The following is a 22,653-nucleotide window of genomic DNA, read 5'->3' on the forward strand; positions in this document are numbered from 1 at the left end:
CAAATGTTACAATGTTTTAGGTTGAAATGTGACTGTGGTATGTTTCAATAAGATTTACCATCATAGATTAAACAATAAAGTTTTTTACACTCTAATGCATGTACTTCATACTGTATGTTTGCTTGAAAATGTTTTACTTTATAGACTTCCTACTATAAATGTGTTTCTTATTCAGTTATTGTCTTTGGTAAAAAAAAAAAACTGCAATATTTTCAACTTGAAAACTCGAAAGCAAACATTTTCAGCCATGAATTCGATGAGGTGTATGATGTCATAAACATGCACTTTTAAGCAAATAAAATGTATCAATGAATCAGTTTCTACATTTAGCCAATGTTTGGCATTTGATCTTCACTTCAGAGGTTGCTTTCATAGCTCAAGAGATGTAATGGAGATCTTATAATTAAGTTTCACTCAAGTATCAACTCTGTCACAGATGTTTCTCATAAAATAAATGGGACAAATGAAAACAATTGTTGTACAGAGTACAGAGTTATAAAATGAATGTGGATGCCATTGCTCAGACTGACCTTGGAAGAATATTATGAGAAATGTTTGCATTCATATTGAAATATCTTCTGAAACTCTCATAATATTGGATCTTTTCTCAGGAGAAAAATCTGAGAAGCAGTTAAGCAAAGGTCTCCACTAAATCTCACTGCTGTCTAGAAGAAACACCTGATACATTAAAGAGTGCATTTGGGATTTTTCTTTGCTATGGGTTCAAGCTTCAACTTGTGATATCCCAATAGGTTTATCCCACATCTTTGGGACTCTTCCATAGAAGATTGCACTGAATAAGGTGATAATATTTCCTATAATAAAATGACAAAACCAACCACTGATGTTTTGAATTATATTTGTTTCTGTTTCAATGACAATTCTTCCTTGTTCATAAACTGTGACTAATGACATCTTGGGTTCAGCATTAGGCAGTCTGCAATACATTACTGTAAGGCAATACGGAGATATAACTAATGTGGTGTTTAAGAGACCTCAAGAGAAATAACAGAGAGCTGATAAAACCAGAGGGGAAAATATTAAAGACATAAAATAAGTGGAAAAAATATTGGAAAGCAAAGAAGAAGAAATTTCATTTGTAGAAAAATGGATTATGCCTTTGAATATTTCATCATGCCAGTTTTGCTCTAGATAAAACAACTAAACAGAGCCAACACAGAACTTTTCCAAACTATCATATCTCTTCACTATATCTCTTGTGTCTGGAATTTGTTTGCAGAATTACAAAAATATTGATAACAACAACAGTGGACGTGAGAAACTTGTGTGGGGTTAACTGCAGTCCTGTTGAGGAGAGTAAACCGGGTTGTGTGCTTCAAATCCTCTCCTAGTGAGCTACTGTACTGCTGGACCCAGATAAGTTCTGGATTCTGATGAAGGACTGAAATGTGCTGCCTCTGGGAAAAGGTTAACCTCATGTACTCACGTGCCAAAATCTAAGTCACCATAAGAGGACAACATTTCTGACAAAACACTCTCATTGCCAGAGAAGGTTTTCTGTGTTTTTAATGGCTCTGCTGTGCTGCAATTATCATCGGCACCACTGATTCATGGTAAAAGAAGGGGGCCAGAATCAAGTCTTTTAAAGAGAGCAAATATTTTATTTCTGACACCCCTTCATTTACACCCTTTTCTAAATTTACTCTGTAAAACTGACTGAATGTCAAAATTGGCTCACATTCTGAAAACAATTAATTACGAAGTTTCATAATTGGAAGTTTCTAAAAGTGCAAATAAATCTAAGCATGCAGAAATTCAGAGTTCTTACTGGTGGCTGAAGCGGTGATGAAGGAGAGGTGAGCTCGGCTGCTCTTGAGCCGATTCTGACCCCAGTAAGAGATGGCCTGAATCTGTGCAGTGTAGTGTGTGTTGGGCTGTAGACCCTGAAGATCCATCTGCGTTACATCCTACAGGAAATAAAAGTAAGACATTATCTTGTAATGGTTTAGCACTAAGACATAAAATTTTTTAGAATTTATAACCAGTCCCAATTAAACCCAGTCTGTACTGATTAAAACCAATTAAAACCAGTCTGTAATTTGCATGTTATTCTGAACACCTTGATTAGCTTGGTGTGTTTGGTTAGGGACGGGTTAGTGCTAAACTCAGAAGGACACTGGCTCTCCAGGACTGGAGTTGAAGAGCCCTGCCCAATACCAGCCATGCTACTGACAGAGGTGTTTTCTGTAATGCCAAAAAACTCCTGTGCTTGCATCTATATTCTAGTACTACTGGATCTAACTGCTGTCTTTAACACCATAGATCATGACATTCTCTTGAATAAGCTGGAGAATTTTGTTTGCTTTAGTGAACTGCTTATCTGACTGTTACCACTTTGTTTACGTTAATGAAGAAATTTCATCAATCACAAGGTAAATATGGAATGCCGCAGGGCTCAGTGTTAGGCCCTCTGCTTTTCTCCTCATACATGCTTCCTTTGGGAGACATTATCAGAAAACATAGAACTAGTTGACATTGTCATGCCAGTGATACTTGCTCGTGCACATAAGTTTAGAATTTAAATCTGTTCCAAAGTTCAAGTTTAGTGAACTCTGACCTGCAAATTCCTATCACATGAAGACGTGTGAGCAATAGAAGATTGACACATCTTAGTTGAAAGAACACAAATTTGCATGAAAGTTAAGAAGATTGTAGATTTTTTTTTATATTTTGGATTATTATTTGTTTAAAAAAAAAAAAATCTGTTGTATTATCTGAAGTGGTGAAATATTGTACACCCCTTCATTAGAATATCACCTGTCTCTTGATGGTTGCATCAAGTTATCTTTTATCTTGTTATCTTTTACGGTTAAGAACCTGGGTATACTGCTTGATAGCAATCTGCTGTTTAAGGCATATGCTTTCGATTTATAAAGCTGTAAAGCTATTTCATGCATTTATGGCCTCAAGTGTTACTATAAAGTGGTACTTGGTTGGTGTTCTTTAGGATTATTAAATATACTTCAGGTAGTGGAAAATGCAGCAGCTATAATTCAATGATGAACTGCCTTTAACTGAAAAAGGCAGATTGTTTACCATAATTTTGCATTAATGACACACTATTTTCCTAATTAATGCTGTACAGTTGCTTTGACACAATCTGTATTGTTAAAAGCGTTATATAAATAAAGGTGACTTAACTTGACTTGACTTGACTTTGAATGGTCTGGCTCTGCAATACCTACGTGAGCTCAAATAACACTATATTTCATCATGTTCATTCTGGTCATTAAATTACACCAAGAATATCAAAATCCTCTGCAGGAGGTATATCCTTTTCCTGTTTGGCTCTGAAACTCTGGAATAGCCTTCCCAGTATTGTTTGGGATTCAGACACACTCTGTCATCTTAAGTATTCACTAAACCAAGGTATTCTTAAGCCAAGCATACACCTAATTCATCACCTAATCACATGGTTATGCTGCATTAGTTAGGTCAACCGGAATTAAAAACACTTCTCATAAATCATAATTATTATGTGATGGGTATCTGTGCTAATATGAGTCATTTCATATGAGTCATTCATTTAAAATGAATTGCTTCAAGCTGGACAACAGTTGAAAACATCTATGTTATCAACCATCCTAGGAGGTACTTTATCAACAACACAGGTCACTCCATTGACCTGCATCTCAGCAGACAATATGGGACAGATCTTATAAACACCTTATGCAGTTTTTCATCACGGAACAACCTGCTGGATGACAATTAATCTGGCTTCATAAACTGACATTCCACAGAGACTGTCCTGCTGTCATTGTTTAAACTCTGTAGCTGAGAGTCGACACCAGATCATGGGTCCTACAACACAGCTCTGCTGTCTTTGATACAGTAAGTCACTTGACTCTCCTGTTCACCTTCACTGAACTGGTCATCACAAAACCTGCATTTTGCTGGGTTGTGTCCTACCTCACAGGCAGATCCTTTAACATTTCGCAGAGTTATGAGCTAACCACATCAACTAACCACTGAGGTGCCTCAAGGTTCAGTGCTTGGTCCCCTCCACTTCTCCTCATACAAGTGGATTAGTGAGTAGTGCCTGGTGGTACTATCACTATAAGTACAAAGTTGCTTACTCGAATCATCATACTGTATGTTCTTCTGTGCTGGAACAATTTTCCAACCTCCTCCAATCTGCTCACTCGAGACCATGACAACGAAACCTCTATGTTGATTTGAAAACATGTGGAGCCCAGCTGGTCTCCTCAGTGCAGGATTCAAGAACTGCTCTGTATACCTTAGTGTATCATTTTAGGGTATCCGACTGGCATTTCATCATAGAGAACATGTACAATAATGTGAGGTTTAAAAAAAAAAGAATTAGATATAACCAACACCCTTGCTTTTTTATCCATTAAAACCTTACAATGAGTTTGTCCAGGAAGTCACACTGAATTAGTCTATCATGATATCTTCATCTATTACTGTAATCTTTCAAATAAAGTCTACAAATGGAGTAGTTTCTGTACATATAAGAGACAAATATTGCAGTTCTGTTAAATGAGCCATACTTTTGTCATTCTTAAATTCTGAAATAACAGACATATAGGGCCGCTGTGCATATAGTTTCAAATAAGTTGTGTGTTTTGGACCGAAGAGATTCTTAATTCCAGGCAGTTTTAAAATGATCTGACATTTTCTACTACTCCCAATAACTCTTAAACGCTTGCAGTGATCCATTCTGAGAACAAAAATCTGTCAGCTGAATTGGGGCTTTATAGGCTACTGTTCAATAAAATAGATAGCTTTTTCAGACACAGAGATTATTGCATTGTAAAAACAAATTACCTAATCAAAACCATTTGAGAGCTGTGGCTTTCAGGAGAGCACTTGGACTACAATAAAATATGCTGATCACTAGGCCAGCTGCGTCTTTGTTTTGCGGTCATGGTGGGGAACCAACTTAACTGGCTTTAGCGCTTTACTACATCACAGGTGGGGCACATGAGTCCAACACCTGTGAGGCGGCGCTGGCCAAAGGGGAGTGAGGCTGACCAGTGAAAAAATATGTTTAAATCCTTAAACTCAGTAGCAGATTTAGCACTTCCTAGGTCTGATGTTCCAAGACTGGAACCAAGAAAAACAATTTGGGGAAAATTCTCCCCTCTCTAAGGGTTCAGTTCAACTTTATGAGAGAAAGGTAAAAATTGTTCTCTAACCTCAATAAGATTTTGGCCACTATCTTCAGCCTCGGTCTGGCTTAATTTTCTTACTCATTCTTCTGAAATAAACTTTCCACATACATAAACACTGAACGTAACCCCCTACAGGTTCACAGTTTAGCAGAGATATAAAAGTATGCGTAGTATTTGAGAGAATACGCCAGCAGAGGGGTGAGACAGAGGGCTGAGCTCAGGAGGGCTTACCCCATCTGTGACCCGTCCAGCCCGGCTCTGGCTGGTTGGGGGTGCTCCTCGAGTGCTCCAGGTCACCTTGTAATGGTGGACCACCAGGTCGCTCTCCCCGGGGGCCTCCCACAGGACCAGAACACTCACCATGCCGTCAGTGTGAACCGTCTGGTTCCCTATTCTGGTATTCTGTGGGGTCTCTGGGGGAAACGGATCTGAAACAGAGATGTGAAGGTGCTTCAGTCAGACCACTGCTTTTCATCACACTCTTGTCAGTTTATTTGTGTTCGCCTGACATGATCTGAAGTGAACCACAGAAGAAAGGAAGACTTCAGAACATATTGCCCAAGACATGAGAAAAACTTCAACAGGACACACTATTGGTGGCCAACTTTATTGCTCATGTGACTTTTTCAGGGATGTGATTTTTCCATATTTATACAGATTATTATCATTTTTTTCATGCTAGCAGTGCATGATCCAGTGTATTCAGTGTCTCGTTTGCAGCAAATGCAGCTCCACACAAACTCATCACATAAACCATCTTCCCAGATTTGAAATGAGAATCAATTATAAATCTGTTGTTATCAAAACAGAAGTTTTGCAGTCTTCCTGCAATTTTCTGCCAAAATAAAAGCTCTCTGTTAAACGCTTGAAAGCAAAAGTAAGCAAAGACAGACAAAAATATTAGTATTGTAATAATTTTTCTTATTATTACTTTTTTTAAATTTTACAGTACAATAGTATTATTGTAACAGTAACAGAAAATATATCTCTTTATAGATTTGTTTAATTTTGATCATTTAAATAATAATAAAATAAAATAATATTTTGACTACTACTACTACCACTAATAATAATAATAATAATGGAATATGACATAACCATTATGCTTTCATAATATACTTTTTGTCAGGAAATAAATGTCATCAGTTAGACCAGACTCCTTCCAAAATAAGGGAAATATTAAGATATATATATATATATATATATAATACCAAATTGTTTAGCAGGGATAAAGGAGTGTGTGTGTGTGGTTAATATGGTTCTTAGAGAGTTGAGACAGACAGTGAATGTGTGAGTTTGTGTGCATGTTTCTGTTGATGTGACAAAGAGAGCTGTTCCAGACATGAGTTGAATAGTATGTATGAGTGTGCTAATGTGTCCACCGCCGCTACAAAACCTCATAGTCCACGCTACAAGGCCTTGTGAAAAAGAAGTACCCTTTAGCATACTTTAAAAAATAATATATATATATATATATATATATATATATATATATATATTCTAATCTGAACTAGTGTTCTTTTGATCCACTTATTGGACTTAATTATATACTTATAGGAATTAATTATATGTAATTTCATTTGAATTGTAATTAATAACTAGTGTAATTAATAAAGTGTAATGCTGAATATACTAATATTTATGGTCAAATATACACTTGCATGTCACATATTTAAAAAATATTTGTAATTAGACATTTGTAGTGATGAAGTATATATTTATATTTAGTATATCTAAAGTATATTAACTTTAAATGTCATTTTGGAAAACAAACTACAGATAACTAGTTATAATCAAGTACTTTATGTGTGATTTAGTAAGTTAGTCAACACATCAGAACTGTATTTTAACACTTGATCAAATATTAAAACAAAATGATTTAAAATGTAGTTGAACACTTTTACATTTGACATAATTAAAAATGCATTAACATGTAAAGTGTGTTAAACAGTCAAGAAAGTGTACTCTCTTTAAGTACTCTTAAGTACAGCTTTTCAAAAATATACTTTTATGATTTGAAGTACAAGTACACAAGTATACAAGTACACATTCAATACAACTAAATGCTCTTTCACAAAGGGTTTCATTTGTCATCTGATACATTTTCGCCCATTTTATTATTGGCCAGGCAAAAGTCAAATGTCTAATCATGTAGAAAAGCAGAAGCACACTCTCCCTCTCTAAAAAAGCATTCCTCTCTATAGCATGTGGAACGAGTCACTAACTTTAGGCATGAGCAATATTAATAGTGATACTTGACTAAGCAAACACTAATAATGCATAACATAAAGACGCGCGGCACATGCTGTTTCCGATTAAAGCAAAAGGTCAGCTGCTTTACCTTGGAGACCAATCAGTGTGCATTGAGCATGACAGAGGAAAGATGCTTTGATATGTCAGTTTAGCTCACATGCTAATGTCGTGCCTGTGGGGCTTCTGAAGAGAGCGCGTTTGGTCTGTGAAGTCAGCTTCATTTCAGACTCGGGGGCAGCAACTAAACAAAGCACATAATGGTTAGTTCACCAGCACAAAACTGTCACTGTGTATTTGTTCTCAGAGAGTCATTAGGTCACACAGGACTCTTCATCTGCAGGTTTCCCTCCAGCAACAGCAGCCACGCGCCCGACCTTTGACCTCAGGCATTCTTAATTCGACCCCTCCCAACCCTTGGACCCCACATCCTCCAGCAGTTTCACGTCAGAACGAACTCCATGTGGTGCAAACTTCTTTCCAAGATGCAAATGTTTAGTGTTTATGTGTCAATGGGTTCTAAAGTTGCCTGTGCCAGTACGAGATATTGCTTCAGCGTTGGAGCATGCTAATTTCCGTTCCACTCTTAGCTAAAGTGTATTGACTGTCTTGACGCGAAGCAGATCGGACATTGAGAAAGAGCTTTGATGACGCTCCCAGTGCATTGCAGGAAGATGTCAGATATTTCTAACACTCGTTTTATTCTTGCTGAGTTTAGCACGTGCCTTCCAAGAGTTTGTAATCTTTCAAAATAGCAGAAGGTTTGATTCCAGTCGTTGTGGGTTGTGTGCGGTCTGTGTGTGATTATATCTTGGCCGTGCTGTTGATCTCGAAACATGCCAATGCAAGCACCCCTGAGGACTGGGATGATATGGGCCGTATCACTCAGATCAGAGAGCATTACAGATATGATATTAAACTATCTGGTACCAAAAACATTTCTTCTAACGTCTCCAAAACCCAAATCCCAGGTCTGAGTCTGAGTTTGATTTCAGCTTGCCCTGGAGGGTGTTTTCCGTATCCATGGAAAAGCTTATTTCATACTATTAGAAAGATGTTTCACATACTGTGCGCTGGCCAGACCCTGAGTGCAGGAGGTGTTGTGTTTGTGTGTATGTGTCGGAGGATTTCTGGGTTTTTTGGCAGACTGGTTTTCCAGAGGTGGGCTCTGTGGTTCGTACTCTGGGCATTCGCACATTCTCTGCACTGCACTCTGTCACAGTCACAAAGCCTTCAGTGGAGTGTAAACTAAACATCGAGTGTCTATGGGGTTGCAAACAATGATTTGTTCTCGAGAAACGGACTAACTTCAGCTCTTGTATTATGTTGCAGGTCAGTTTGACCCAAATTGAATTTTGAGTTGTTGGGAATACTGGTAAATTTTTGGATGTACAGTCGGCAACACCAAAGCTCCAAAAGTATCAACAAATTTATTTAAAAAAAAAAATACTGGTAAACCAATGATTGGTTTTCTTGACTTTTTGTGACTTCTTGTGATGTGATGTGTTGTGAAATGTGAATTCAAAATTTCTATTAAGATTATGATGTTTGAGGGTCATTTTTTTACCCACATATTTCATGGTTAGATGCAACTGCAAACATCCCCCAAAAATGTAATGTATTTAGTTATGTCAGTTTTTTTACGTACCCTTTAAAAGTATTTATATTTACATTTACCCATTTGGCAGATACTTTTATCCAAAGAAATTTACACTGTGTTATACATTTTTAAAGAATTTATACATGATAATTTTTTAATAACCTACACACGCATTAACTAATGCAACTATCAGCGACTACACAGTTACAGTCTTTAAACGGGTGGGAAGTCGTGGCCTAATGGTTAGAGAGTTGGACTCGTAACCCAAAGGTGCTCTCGCCCACCTTCAATACCACGATTATTGGCGCCGCAGCAAAAAATGGCTGCCCACTGCTCCGGGTGTGTGTGCTCACTTTGGATGGGATAAATGCAGAGCACTAATTCTGAGTATGGGTATTACCATACTTGCCCACATATCACGTCACTTCTTATTTTTATTACTTAAATAAAGCAACATGCAGTATAACATCAATGGCTCTTGGGCTTCTCCTGGGCTGAAGCACACACTCTAATCTTCAGCACAATGGTGACCCACACAACTCAGACAACAAAAACCTTTTAAATCCCTACAGAACATGAAACACTAACAGATCTCTCTAGATCTCAGCATCTTCAGTAAGGGATAATCAACTCTGCTTCGTGTCGGGCGGTTCTTTGCCTCCACTTCATGCATTTAAAATCCTTTAACGCACGGCTAGCTGTGGCTAGCTGATTATCCCACTTATTCCATTGTCATTTGCCAAGAGAGAGTTTGTGTGTGTGTGTGCAGCGCAATCAGCAATCTCTGACCTCTCTCTGTGTGTGTGTGTACTGGTTTATATATCCTGGTGGGGACTTAAACCTGACTACACACAGACTCATGGAGACTTGTGTCATGGTGGGGACCATGTTTTTTGAAAATCTAAAAATGCAGAAAGTTTCCTTTAAGGGGTAGGTTCAGGTGTAGGGCAATAGAATATACGGTCTGCACAGTAGAAAAACCATTACGCCTATGGAGAGTCCCCATAAATTGTGGTCCCCAAGGGTACAAAAGCGTATAAATCGTACAGAATGAAGTTTTTTGAAAATCTAAAAATGCAGAAAGTTTCCTTTAAGGGGTAGGTTCAGGTGTAGGGCAATAGAATATACGGTCTGCACAGTAGAAAAACCATTACGCCTATGGAGAGTCCCCAGTCAGAATCCAGTATTCAGACAGACCATGGAATAACTTATTACAAACCAGTATGACTTTATTTATTTCATACAAAACTTCTTATTGAGAATTAAATTAGATATTGATGTTTTACTGAAAATAATCAAGTTTGAAGTCACTGTTGTGGAGATACGTGTTTGCTTTAGTTTAGTCTTGACCCTTGACTTTTTAACACAATTTTTTCTCAGACTGCTGTAGCTGTGTGTTTCTAAAGCACATTTGTTACAGCATAAACTGTGAGATAAAATCTAATCAGATTATGTTTTATTTATTGATAATAATTCAATCATCAAGTAGTGAGCTGATTCCCATTATTGGAGCCGCAAAATACTGACGCATAAAATCCTGCCCTGCTTTAACATTTTGAACATTATGCAGAAATTATTTGGACAAGCTCATGTAGTCTCGCAGACATCAAGAATCTGTGAATGAATCTCAACAATGGTGACAATCGACAAAATATTTAGATAAACATATCAACTCTGAATATCACAAAACAAGCTACTAAAATCTACTAAAAGCTATTTGTTGATTGTCACCATTGTTGAGATTCATGCTCTGATTCTTGATGTTTGTGCGAGTCAAAAATGCAGCTTAAAGCACTTTCTATGTAATACAATTTTTACAATTAGAAACTATGTCTGTCACAAGACTGCTGTAAACAATACAAAACCAAAAGCTAACATACTGAGTTAGCAAACTTTACAAAAAATCATATGCTCTGAGTATTTGTTTATTTATCTTTGCAATGTATGAGAACTATTAATGTCTAAGGTTAACTGTTTTTATGTGGATATTTTTGTTGTTTTTGTGTGGAAAGTCTGAAGAGCACCCAAGTGTACCTTTGGCAGCAACAGCGTTTCAGTATCAGCTCTTTGTGAAGTCATTTTCAAACTATTTAAGTATTTATGCATCGTGAAAACAAAGAAATTAAGAAATAAACTGATATGCAGAGGCTGGACAGAGCCATAAAATGCATAAAAACGCTTGCCAGTTGCTGCTTTGAGATAAAGCTGATTGTATCTGCAATCTTGGTCTAAAATGATTTTTCCTACCCAAACTCAGGGTACAACACTAACCCTGGAAACTGTCCACCGCCCCCAAGCCATATTTAAACAAACTGTTACATCTGTCCCGTGTGTTTTACTCTGTTCAACAGAAATGAAATGTGACATCATTACTGTACAAAATTAATATATCTTAAAGTTACTTCAGAAACGATTCACTTGGAGGAGTAATAATCCAAGCAGCCAAACATATGGGAGGGATAATAATAGTTCCATACAGATCCGATCAGATTAATCAAATCAAAACAAAACAAGCTCCCGTCCCTAATAAACCTCCATACAGTCCTCTTTGACTTTAACTCCTTGAATAAAAGTATGCTTTCTCGGGACTCAACTTCATACATTTGTCATTTATTTGCAATAGTCCAACATTTTTGAACTATTACTTTAAAAACTGCATGTATAGTATACCTTAAAATGTTTTATTCCTCTGTTAGCTTTGATTCTTAGTATTTTGTAATTAATCCTGGTGCTGATTTTAACTCTTTAATTGTATACTGTAAAAAAATTGCCAGGGATTTACAGGATTAAATAGTATTATTTTAAAATAAAATACTGTAGTCAGAAATGTACTGTGAAATCAATGTATGCCTGGTCATTTTCTTACAAATGGCTGTGAATGAACAGCAGAATCATGCTAACATCAGTCATTTACTGCTCTTGATTTACTGTGAATTCACATTATAAAGTTGTCTTTACCTGCATCTGTGAGAAATTTAGTTGTTTACTACTGTACTTGTTTTGAAGTCACCATAATGGTGATGAATAATGGATAATTGAATAATGGTGAATGAAGACACCATAATTCAAATTTCTGATCTAGTCATGTTGATGACAGCTAGAATATAAAATGAGATAATTGTCTGACTAGTTAGTCAAACTATTCTTAACATAAACACAATTTTATTTCAGCATTATTTATGCATGAAGCTTAACCAATAACTAATTTCATTTTCATAACTGTTTGTTATGAAGCAACTGCTGAGAAACACAAAACACAACAATAATAACACTCAACAAATAAAAACAGCACTAAAAGCATAAACCAACATTACAGAATAAACCAACAACACAAACTGCTAAAAGTGAACCAAAAACAAGTTCAATAGCACAAATAAAACTCTACAGCATGATCTGTTCATGTTGCATTGCATGATGGGAACCTTCAGAGTACATCAGGGCTGCGTTCAGCCCCGACAAAAACGGTGCAAAACGTTGTTTAAACGGAAACGGTGGTGCGTTGAACACTCTGTTCTGATGACGCAAGAGTTGCAACTATGGCAGCTGAGAAGGCCATTCTTTGTGTTCTTTTTGAAGAATTTTCGGAGCCTGATGAAATCGGTATAAATACGTGTTTAATACTGCAAAATACGCTCGATGGTACAGTCACTGCCCTTGCCCTCCAGAATAAAAGAGAACATCCCAATCAAATGAAGGGATTTGTGGAAACTGTGGTTCCTAATTATTGTGATCCAACATTTGCCCCGCATTTCAGGATGAAAAGACAAACATTTCAGGTGAAGGATAATCCACTTCTTACCTCCAAGACTGTGTTATGATCTATATGACCTTATTATTTTTATTGTGAGTATTAGGCTTATAATTATTGCTGATCACTGTTGTTGTGCTATGATATTGTAATATTTACCATTATATAATCAGAGGGGTATAGAAAAGTTTAAGAAAGTGTCACTCCATAATACAATAGCAAAATATATTAATATGTATAGTATTTTTATGCTACATTAATAAGTATTTAGCACACCTTCCTAAGAAAAGGATATGGACCAGAAGACATTGCAATTACTAAATGATATTTAGACAGACTTAAAGAAGTTCCAGATCTATACATGTGCTCTTATTATTTCAGTTATTTTGCCTTTAATGTAAATAAACACAATATACTTGCTCTTGTGAATTTATTTGGATGTTAATTACATTGTACGAGCTGTCTCTTTAATACAGTGTGGTTTACATACATGTTGCTGCTGATTGGGCTGACATGTTTGACACACCCACCAAACAAGAGAAAACGCATCTCAAACCCCGTTGCACACCGTTGCACACCGTTTCCAGGAAACATGTCGTTCAAACCGGAAACCGTAGCAAAACGGTGCACACCGGTTTGAGCTTGAACCTGCCCCTGCACTTTAGAAACACAGCAATTTACAAGACATTTCTGAGAGTGCTGTTAGATACAAGAGAAGTGCCACTGTGAAATTACTGTGAAAGTAATGCAATTATTAACCTGGAATATACTGTAATTTCACACTAAAAATGTAACAGTGTCATTTATAAGTAAAGTTATCATTAAAGCTTAAAGTTACATGTAAGATTTTTGCTTTAAAATAACCAAAAACCACAAGACCAATGTTATAAATTGTTGACTTACAGTGGGGCAAAAAAGTATTTAGTCAGCCACCAATTGTGCAAGTTCTCCCACATACCAAATATTTCCAACAATGTTTAAATCTGAAATGGTTGTCAGAGATAACGTATTTGTAATTGTTTTGAACAAGCAACACTGTCAACCCTTGCTGTAGAAAAATGGCCAAATTCTGACAGTAACATACTATTTTCTATAAAAAACTTAATATTCTGTAGAAAACCATGCGTACTGGGAAACATTTGCCATTTTCGAAAAAGCAGCCTACAGGAATATACTGTGAATTAACAGAGCTCAAAGTCGACACTCAGAGGCTGTGTTCAAAATCACACCCTATAGCCTCATTCACTATCCCCTACATGAGTTTACTTGACCGACTGAATGAAAGGAAGTGAGTGAATTCAGACACTGATGAACACCTGATGATAACAAGCAGAATCACTCAAGGACAAAGAAACAAGAAGAAATACAAGAATAAAAACTGACTTCCAGCTTCAGCTTTAAGACCCTTTCACTCTGAGTGTGAAAACAGTTTAGTTTTATTGAAAATTATAAACGTATTATTGAAAATAATTAAGTTTGTAGTTACTGTTATGGAGGTCAGTGTTTGCTTTAGTTGTGCTCTTGAACCTTGATTCTTACCTTGAGACATGTTTTGTCTGCTGTAACTGTTCAAAAAGCACATTTGTTATGGCGTAAGAAATGATCAGGTGATTTTGGTTATGCTGTGATGATGCCATAATTATAGTGGACTCATCCGAATCTCTGACCTGAACCGGTGTTAAACCTTTAATAACATGCATGTTTTATTGATTGTAGTATTTCTGTGATTCTGCAGCATGAGACTGAACAATGTTTCACAAATCAGTAATTTTTAAGAATTTAAAAAACATTTTGAACTCTTGCATCACTTAGACACTCTCAGCCATCTTGACTTTTTGAAGCCTGTTTTGTGATATTAAGAGATGATATATATTCGTGTTGATTTATTTAAAGGCAGTAGCTGTGTAGTTGCTGATGCAGTGAAAATCTCCAATTGAACATGCATAAGTGCTGTTTAACCAGTTATTATCTGCAAAAAATTAAATTAAATTTTGGTATTTTAATGGTTGTGTTTCATTCAGTTATTTTGTTTTAAGAAATATTATTTCTAAGTATTAATATGTTCACATTAAATATTAGTTTATAAACTTAATTGGCAGTTGGCCAATTTAAGGAAGTCGGTAAAATATGGTAAACTAGACTACAGTAAAGAACTGCACAATTAACAGTAAATTACTGGTAACACAGTAAGTGATTCATTACAGTGCCTAGCTGGCAACAGTGTTGCCAGTATTTTCCAGTAAAAAAGCCTCGTAAGGTCTAACAGTGTTCTTAAAGTTACTTTCTTTATGATGGAGGTTATTAAGGGAAATATTCAATGTAGAAACCCAGAAGTTACTTTATTGTTGGTATAGTCTCTGTTAGAAATGCTGTCTGACTCAAAAAGGGTTTTTTGCAGTGATGCCATAAAAGAACAATTCTGGGATCCTCAATGAACCTTTCAGTCACCAGTTCTTAAAAGAACCACTTTTTTCTTAGTGTGAAGAATATATTTAATCTAAAGAACCTTTTGTGCAATAGAAAAGTTCCATGGTTGTTAAAGGTTCTTCATGATGCCAATAAAGATCTTTTTTTTTTAAGTGTGACATGACGTGAGGCCAAGTATGGTGACCCATACTCAGAATTAGTGCTCTGCATTTACCCATCCAAAGTGCACACACACAGCAGTGAACACACACCCGGAGCAGTGGGCAGCCATTTTTTGCTGCGGCGCCCGGGGAGCTGTTGGGGGTTCAGTGCCTTGCTCAAGGGCACCTCAGTCGTGGTATTGAAGGTGGAAGAGAGCGCTGTACATTCACTCCCCCCACCTACAATCCCTGCCGGTACAAGACTCGAGACCACAACCTTTGGGTTACGAGTCTGACTCCCTAACCATTAGGCCACGACTTCCCACGACTGAAGATCAAGATCACTTCATGGCAAGATGGCGGCAGGTGCAAAGTTTGGTATAGGCACTGGCAAGAGAGGGGCAGTAAAAGCAATTTTATTTTATGGACTGATTTTAAATATATTGAGACCTATTGATGTTAGTTTAATCACAACGAAATTGGGTAAAAACAAGCATCCATATCAATATTTTTATATAGGTAGGACCGATATTGACCAAACAAATATTGAACTAACAATGGGTGCCTTAATAAATGTCGGCTATGGGAAACGTGTTGGCAGTAACCTTTATTTATCCACAATGGTATCATTGGAAAAGGAAGTACAAGTCTTCAACCAAGATACAACAAACCAATGCTTTGCTAATTACGATTTGCTTACTATTATCTGGAGATATCCATCCTTGTCCTATCCCGCTGGAGGAAGTTAATGTTGCCGTTTCAAGATTCACAGGTACGCAGTCTTGTTTGTAACGAAATGCCGATTGAACAGATGAAACAAACTAATCTTGATCATCACCTCTGCTCTGTGGGCACTGCTGGATATGGGTCGCCTGTCTGGATTCCGGGGCTTGTCTCGGGATTACGCTGGTTGAGATGTCCAGGGAGTGCCTGGGTGGAGTGGGCCTCGGGCCGGAGCACCAGCGGTGTGCCCAGGGGGAGGCTGCGGCGGAGAGAGTGGTCCATGGTTGCATCGCTGAGGCATCGAATGTTGGGTTGAATCGATCTGAGTCATTCTCAAAACGTAAAGGTGACAAACACTCCGAAATAAGCGTGGGCTACCCATCTATGTCGACGCTGTTAGCGGGGCAGTCAAGATCTACAAACAAGATGCTTCCGGATCAAAGGGCATCTAACGTTACTGGTGCGAAAAAAAAGGTTTTAAATGTTGCAATTGCTAAAAATAGGAAACTAAACATATTTCAAACTGTCAATCATTCAAGAATAATTTGGGACCCTGAATTAAAGCCCAGAGGCATTTTAGGAGGGCATCTAAATATACGAAGTTATAAATCTAAAAGTGATCAAATCCATCAGCTGCTACTAGATTCCAACTTAGATTTTCTGTGTTTAACAGAGACTTGGCTTAATGAAAATTCACCATCATCAGCTTTATTTGTCCCTGGGTATAATGTGCATAGAAATGATAGAGTGGGCACTAAAGGGGGGGGGGGGGGCTTGGACCGATATTGACCAAACAAATATTGAACTAACAATGGGTGCCTTAATAAATGTCGGCTATGGGAAACGTGTTGGCAGTAACCTTTATTTATCCACAATGGTATCATTGGAAAAGGAAGTACAAGTCTTCAACCAAGATACAACAAACCAATGCTTTGCTAATTACGATTTGCTTACTATTATCTGGAGATATCCATCCTTGTCCTATCCCGCTGGAGGAAGTTAATGTTGCCGTTTCAAGATTCACAGGTACGCAGTCTTGTTTGTAACGAAATGCCGATTGAACAGATGAAACAAACTAATCTTGATCATCACCTCTGCTCTGTGGGCACTGCTGGATATGGGTCGCCTGTCTGGATTCCGGGGCTTGTCTCGGGATTACGCTGGTTGAGATGTCCAGGGAGTGCCTGGGTGGAGTGGGCCTCGGGCCGGAGCACCAGCGGTGTGCCCAGGGGGAGGCTGCGGCGGAGAGAGTGGTCCATGGTTGCATCGCTGAGGCATCGAATGTTGGGTTGAATCGATCTGAGTCATTCTCAAAACGTAAAGGTGACAAACACTCCGAAATAAGCGTGGGCTACCCATCTATGTCGACGCTGTTAGCGGGGCAGTCAAGATCTACAAACAAGATGCTTCCGGATCAAAGGGCATCTAACGTTACTGGTGCGAAAAAAAAGGTTTTAAATGTTGCAATTGCTAAAAATAGGAAACTAAACATATTTCAAACTGTCAATCATTCAAGAATAATTTGGGACCCTGAATTAAAGCCCAGAGGCATTTTAGGAGGGCATCTAAATATACGAAGTTATAAATCTAAAAGTGATCAAATCCATCAGCTGCTACTAGATTCCAACTTAGATTTTCTGTGTTTAACAGAGACTTGGCTTAATGAAAATTCACCATCATCAGCTTTATTTGTCCCTGGTTATAATGTGCACTAAAGGAGGGGGGGGGGGTCTTAATATTTGTGAAAGACAGATTTCAGTGTCATGAAATACAGTGGTCATGTAATGAATTGGAGTGTATTGGACTTAACATAATGCTGTCTCCATCTATGTCATTTTCACTTATAGTAATATATTGCTCTTCATCATCTAAAATATATATTTTATGAGCATTTTAAAAATATGTGAAAGGAATGTAATTTTAATGAGGAGGTGATAATCATGGGAGATTTTAACATTAATTGGGAGGAAAAATCGGCAAGAAAAGCTTTAAAACAGATCACTAATGACTTTGATCTTACATAATTGATAAATGGGCCCACTAGAGTAACAAATTCAACAAGAACACAAATAGATTTAATATTTAATAATAGACCAAAACGAATTGTTAAATATTTTAATATGCTGACTGGACTATCAGATCATAATTTGATTCTGATAGCCAGGAAGCTAACAAATAAACGTTTCACTCCGTTTGTCCCAGATAATGAATCTTCAAATATCCCCAAAAAATATGCAAGGTCAGTTTATAAGTGCTGTCCAGAGCATTAATTGGGAGACAGTGCTTTTGGGGTAATCACCAGAAAACAGCAAAAGATTCACAGATAAAATGCAGAGCTTAATTGATGAATTTGCATGCAGTCAAAAAGTAGGAAGAAAAAGAACACCATTCCTTGGATGAACATAAAAATCTTGAATTTAATGAAAAAACGGAATATGGCCCTTAAGGTTGCAGTGAAATCTAAAGTAAGTAGCGATAGACATACTTTTATTATGTTACGAAATAGGGTAGTTAAAGAACTAAGGGTAGCTAAAGCTAATTTCTTTCTGACTATAATAGAAAAAGCAGGAGGCAATACTAAATCTATTTGGAGTCAGTTAAAAATATTAATGGGACATAATTCTATACATCCTAAATCACTTGAACTCGTTGTTGACGGAAAACTTCAGAAAAAGCCAGCTGAAGTAGCTGATGTTCTCAATAATTATTACGTTGATTCAGTAGAAAATATCATTAAGTATTTTACTCCTGAGTATAAGAACACTTTTTGTCAATATAGACAGACAGAACCAGCTTTCAACATAGAATCTATCACTGATCAGATGTGATGAGAGTGATTAGATCCCTTAGGCCATCTCGAGCTAAAGATGTCATTGGGATGAATACATGTATGTTGAAAGAACTTTCTGAAGTATTAGTCAACCCGATTACAAAAATTGTAAATCTTTCATTTACTCATGTGATATTCCCAAATGTGTGGAAATTAGCTGCTGTAATTCCCATATTTAAAGGAGGTGATCGTCTATCCATTAGTAACTACAGACCTGTTAGTATTTTGCCCGTGGTCTCCAAAGTGGCCGAAAAATTAGTTGCAGAACAAATGGTTAATCATTTAAATACTAGTGCTTATCCTTTACACCCACATCAGTTTGGTTTCCGTATTAATCATTCAACCGATACAGCTAATTGCTATTTTATAGAAAAAGTTAAGTTATTGTTAGATCAAGGAGGGGTTGTCGGTGCTGTCTTTTTAGATTTTAAAAAGGCCTTCAATACCATTAATCATGGGATTCTCTTATCTAAATTGAATACATTTAATTTTTCATTAGACACCATTAAATGGGTAGAATCATATTTAAGACATCGGTCTCAGTTGGTTAGAGTGAAGAATTATCAATCAGGTGTTGTTTCTATGTCTGCAGGTCTCCCACAAGGTTCAATTTTGGGCCCCCTTTTATTTTCTTTGTATGTGAATGATTTACCAAATTTTTGTTTAGATTCTAACATCCAGATGTATGCTGATGATACAGTAGTTTTTGTACATGCTAATAGTGCAGCTCAAGCTAAATACTAGTGCTTATCCTTTACACCCACATCAGTTTGGTTTCCATACTAATCATTCAACCGATACAGCTAATTGCTATTTTATAGAAAAAGTTAAGTTATTGTTAGATCAAGGAGGGGTTGTCGGTGCTGTCTTTTTAGATTTTAAAAAGGCCTTCAATACCATTAATCATGGGATTCTCTTATCTAAATTGAATACATTTAATTTTTCATTAGACACCATTAAATGGGTAGAATCATATTTAATACATTGGTCTCAGTTGGTTAGAGTGAAGAATTATCAATCAGGTGTTGTTTCTTTGTCAGCAGGTGTCCCGCAATGTTCAATCTTGGGCCCACTTTTATTTTCTTTGAATGTGAATGATTTGCCAAATTTTTGTTTAGATTCTAACACCCAGATGTATGCTGATGATACAGTAGTTTTTGTACATGCTAATAGTGCAGCTCAAGCTGCTGATCAGCTAACAAGTTCAATGTTAAAGATCACGGAATGGCTAAAACATAATTGTTTACAACTAAATGTGTCAAAAACTGTATGTATGTTTTTCAGTAAAACTAAAAGTTGCCATGCGGAGTCAGATGTAGTCATAGATGGGGAGAGACTACAAGTTGTCTCAGATTTTAAATATCTGGGTGTATATATTGATAGCAATCTTACTTTTAAAATGCACATTAAGAAGGTTTGCAATCATATTAAGGTCAATTTGGCAAATTTTAGATATGCCCGTAGCTGCATGTCAACTAAGGCTGCAAAGATGTTTATGCATTCGATGATCTTCTCACATATCACTTATTGTTTGACAACATGGTCACAAGTAAATAATACTTCTCTCAAACCAATTATCTCTTTATATAATCAAACCTTGAAAGTTTTTGATAAGAAATCCATATACCATCATCCCTGTGATATTTAAAAAAAAATACAATATTTTAAGTTGAGAAAATTTGATTATATATACAGATCTTTGTTTTATGTATAAAATCAGACATAGACTGGCTCCTCCTGTATTGAATCAGTTTGTAAACGTAGCACCATCTTGTTACAGATTAACGAGAAGTGCAGTAAGAGGTGATTGTATAGTCCCTTTAAGAAAAAGTGCATTTAGTCAAACAGTGTTTTCAGTTAGGGCTGCTCGTGAGTGGAACTCCATCCCAACTGATATTACAAATTCTAATACTTATGCTTCTTTTAAGTTTCGCTTAAAGAAATGGTTAATTGAGAGTCAGCGTTGTCAACATTAACTTTATAACTTAAACTCTACTGCCGTCTTGTCTTTTTTGCTTTGCTAATTTGATAATTTTGTTATGTAAATGAGGTTGTTTGGTTTAGGACTGATTGAATGATTAGGGTTACTGTTATTTGTTTGTATGCTTACATTATTTTTGTTTGTATATTGATATTTTGATATTATTGATATATTGTTTATTTTGTTTGACAGTTGTGGATGAGTGAGCTGGCATTTATGTGATGGTTATGTATAGTATAACTTTAAGGCGGATGTTTTGTTTTTAGGAATTAGTGTGAATACATGTATTTTAGAGTATGTAAGTATTATGTATTGATTAATTCTTTATATTTTTAGGGTGACAATTTTACCATCAGTCCAGGGACTGCAGATGCAAAATAGCCTTCTGGCTAATTCTGGCACATTGTGCATTTATGTATTGTTGATGTGCATTGTCCCTGTCAAATAAACCTGAAATAAATAAATACATTTATTTAGAGTGTGTGTGTAAAAGCTCAACATGAGCCTGTTGTCGCAGTGACACTACAGATGCAAAATGAGTGAAACCGGTAAGGCCGAGGATGAAAAATTAGAGTTTTTGTGCAAAAAGCCTCGAAAGCCATTACAAGTGTGTGTTTGTGTTGAATATGAACCTTTTAAGTATACACTGTTAAAATTTTTAGTGTGAAATTACAGTATATTCCAGGCTAATAATTGCATTACTTTCACAGTAATTTCACAGTGGCACTTCTCTTGTATCTAACGGCACTCTCAGAAATTTCTTGTAAACAAACAGCATTACTGTGTTTCTACAGTGCAGATGTACTCTGAAGGTTCCCAGCATGCAATGCAGCATGAACAGATCATGCTTAGAGTTTTTTTATTCTTGTTGGTTTTATTTGTGCTATTGAACTTGTTTTTGGTTCACTTTTTCAAAAACAGTTTGTGTTGTTGGTAGGGGTTGCACTGACTAATCGACTAGTCGACTTCAATGCTCTGCCATGACGCTTTAAGCTCGACGTCGACTAGTCGCTGGTCCTAAAGAGGGTGCAACAGGATAAGAAATCTTTGAAGGACTTCCACATTCATGCTCCATTTCCAAACATTTAGTTAAAATGACAAATAAATGTATACTCTGAAAGCGCTCCACAAGACGTGTGATTATATTACGGGATGTTCGAAATTGAACGGGAGAATGCACGTTTTAAACAGCTTATTGTACAGGTAAGTTAATCACCGTTCTAATCTAATGCGCTGCTGCATTGTAACACACACACATAGGCTACAGACAGTAGCTCGTACATCACGCACACATCGCGCACGCACAGAATCATTCAGCGTGGGAAATGTATTGTCAACACTGTTCTGTGATTTTTCAATAAAATAGTTTAGAAACTGAAAAGTTCAAGCATATATTTCTTAATAACTAAATTCCACAGCTTCACTACTAGTAGAGAGATGCTGCCAGGTAGAATTAATTCACACAAGCAATCGCTCTCACTAATGAATTCATATTAATGTAATCTTTACTGTGCTACTTTATCTGTATCTGATTTAGAACGAGCAGAAATCTGTGAGAAATATAACGACCCAAAGACAAAAGAACTGATAAAAAAGAGCTGTTATAGGAGCAATAGCCGTGTGGGCAGCACTGTGTCAAGTCAAGTCAAGTCAAGTCAAGTCTGCTTTATTGTCAATTCTTCCACATGTACAGCACATACACACAGAGAATTGAAATTGCGTTACTCTCAGACCCTTGGGTGCATACAGATAACATAAATACAGATTAAATACAAAATACAAAATACAACTATACAAA

General features: G+C 36.7%; 1 protein-coding gene across 1 annotated transcript in view; it reads right to left on the minus strand.

Moving 5' to 3' along the window:
* Positions 1-22,653, minus strand: part of LOC107569245 (anosmin-1-like) — a 76,001-nt gene that overhangs the window by 7,410 nt on the left and 45,938 nt on the right. Inside the window, exons 7-8 of the mRNA XM_016255276.1 lie at positions 5,388-5,584; positions 1,790-1,928 (exon numbers count right to left, since the gene is read on the minus strand). Coding sequence (XP_016110762.1) covers positions 1,790-1,928; positions 5,388-5,584 — 336 coding nt within the window. The remainder of the gene's footprint in view (positions 1-1,789; positions 1,929-5,387; positions 5,585-22,653) is intronic.

The sequence above is a fragment of the Sinocyclocheilus grahami genome, unplaced genomic scaffold (assembly GCF_001515645.1).
Source record: "Sinocyclocheilus grahami isolate Dianchi unplaced genomic scaffold, SAMN03320097.WGS_v1.1 scaffold1326.1, whole genome shotgun sequence".
In the NCBI taxonomy this organism is placed as follows: Eukaryota; Metazoa; Chordata; class Actinopteri; order Cypriniformes; family Cyprinidae; genus Sinocyclocheilus; species Sinocyclocheilus grahami.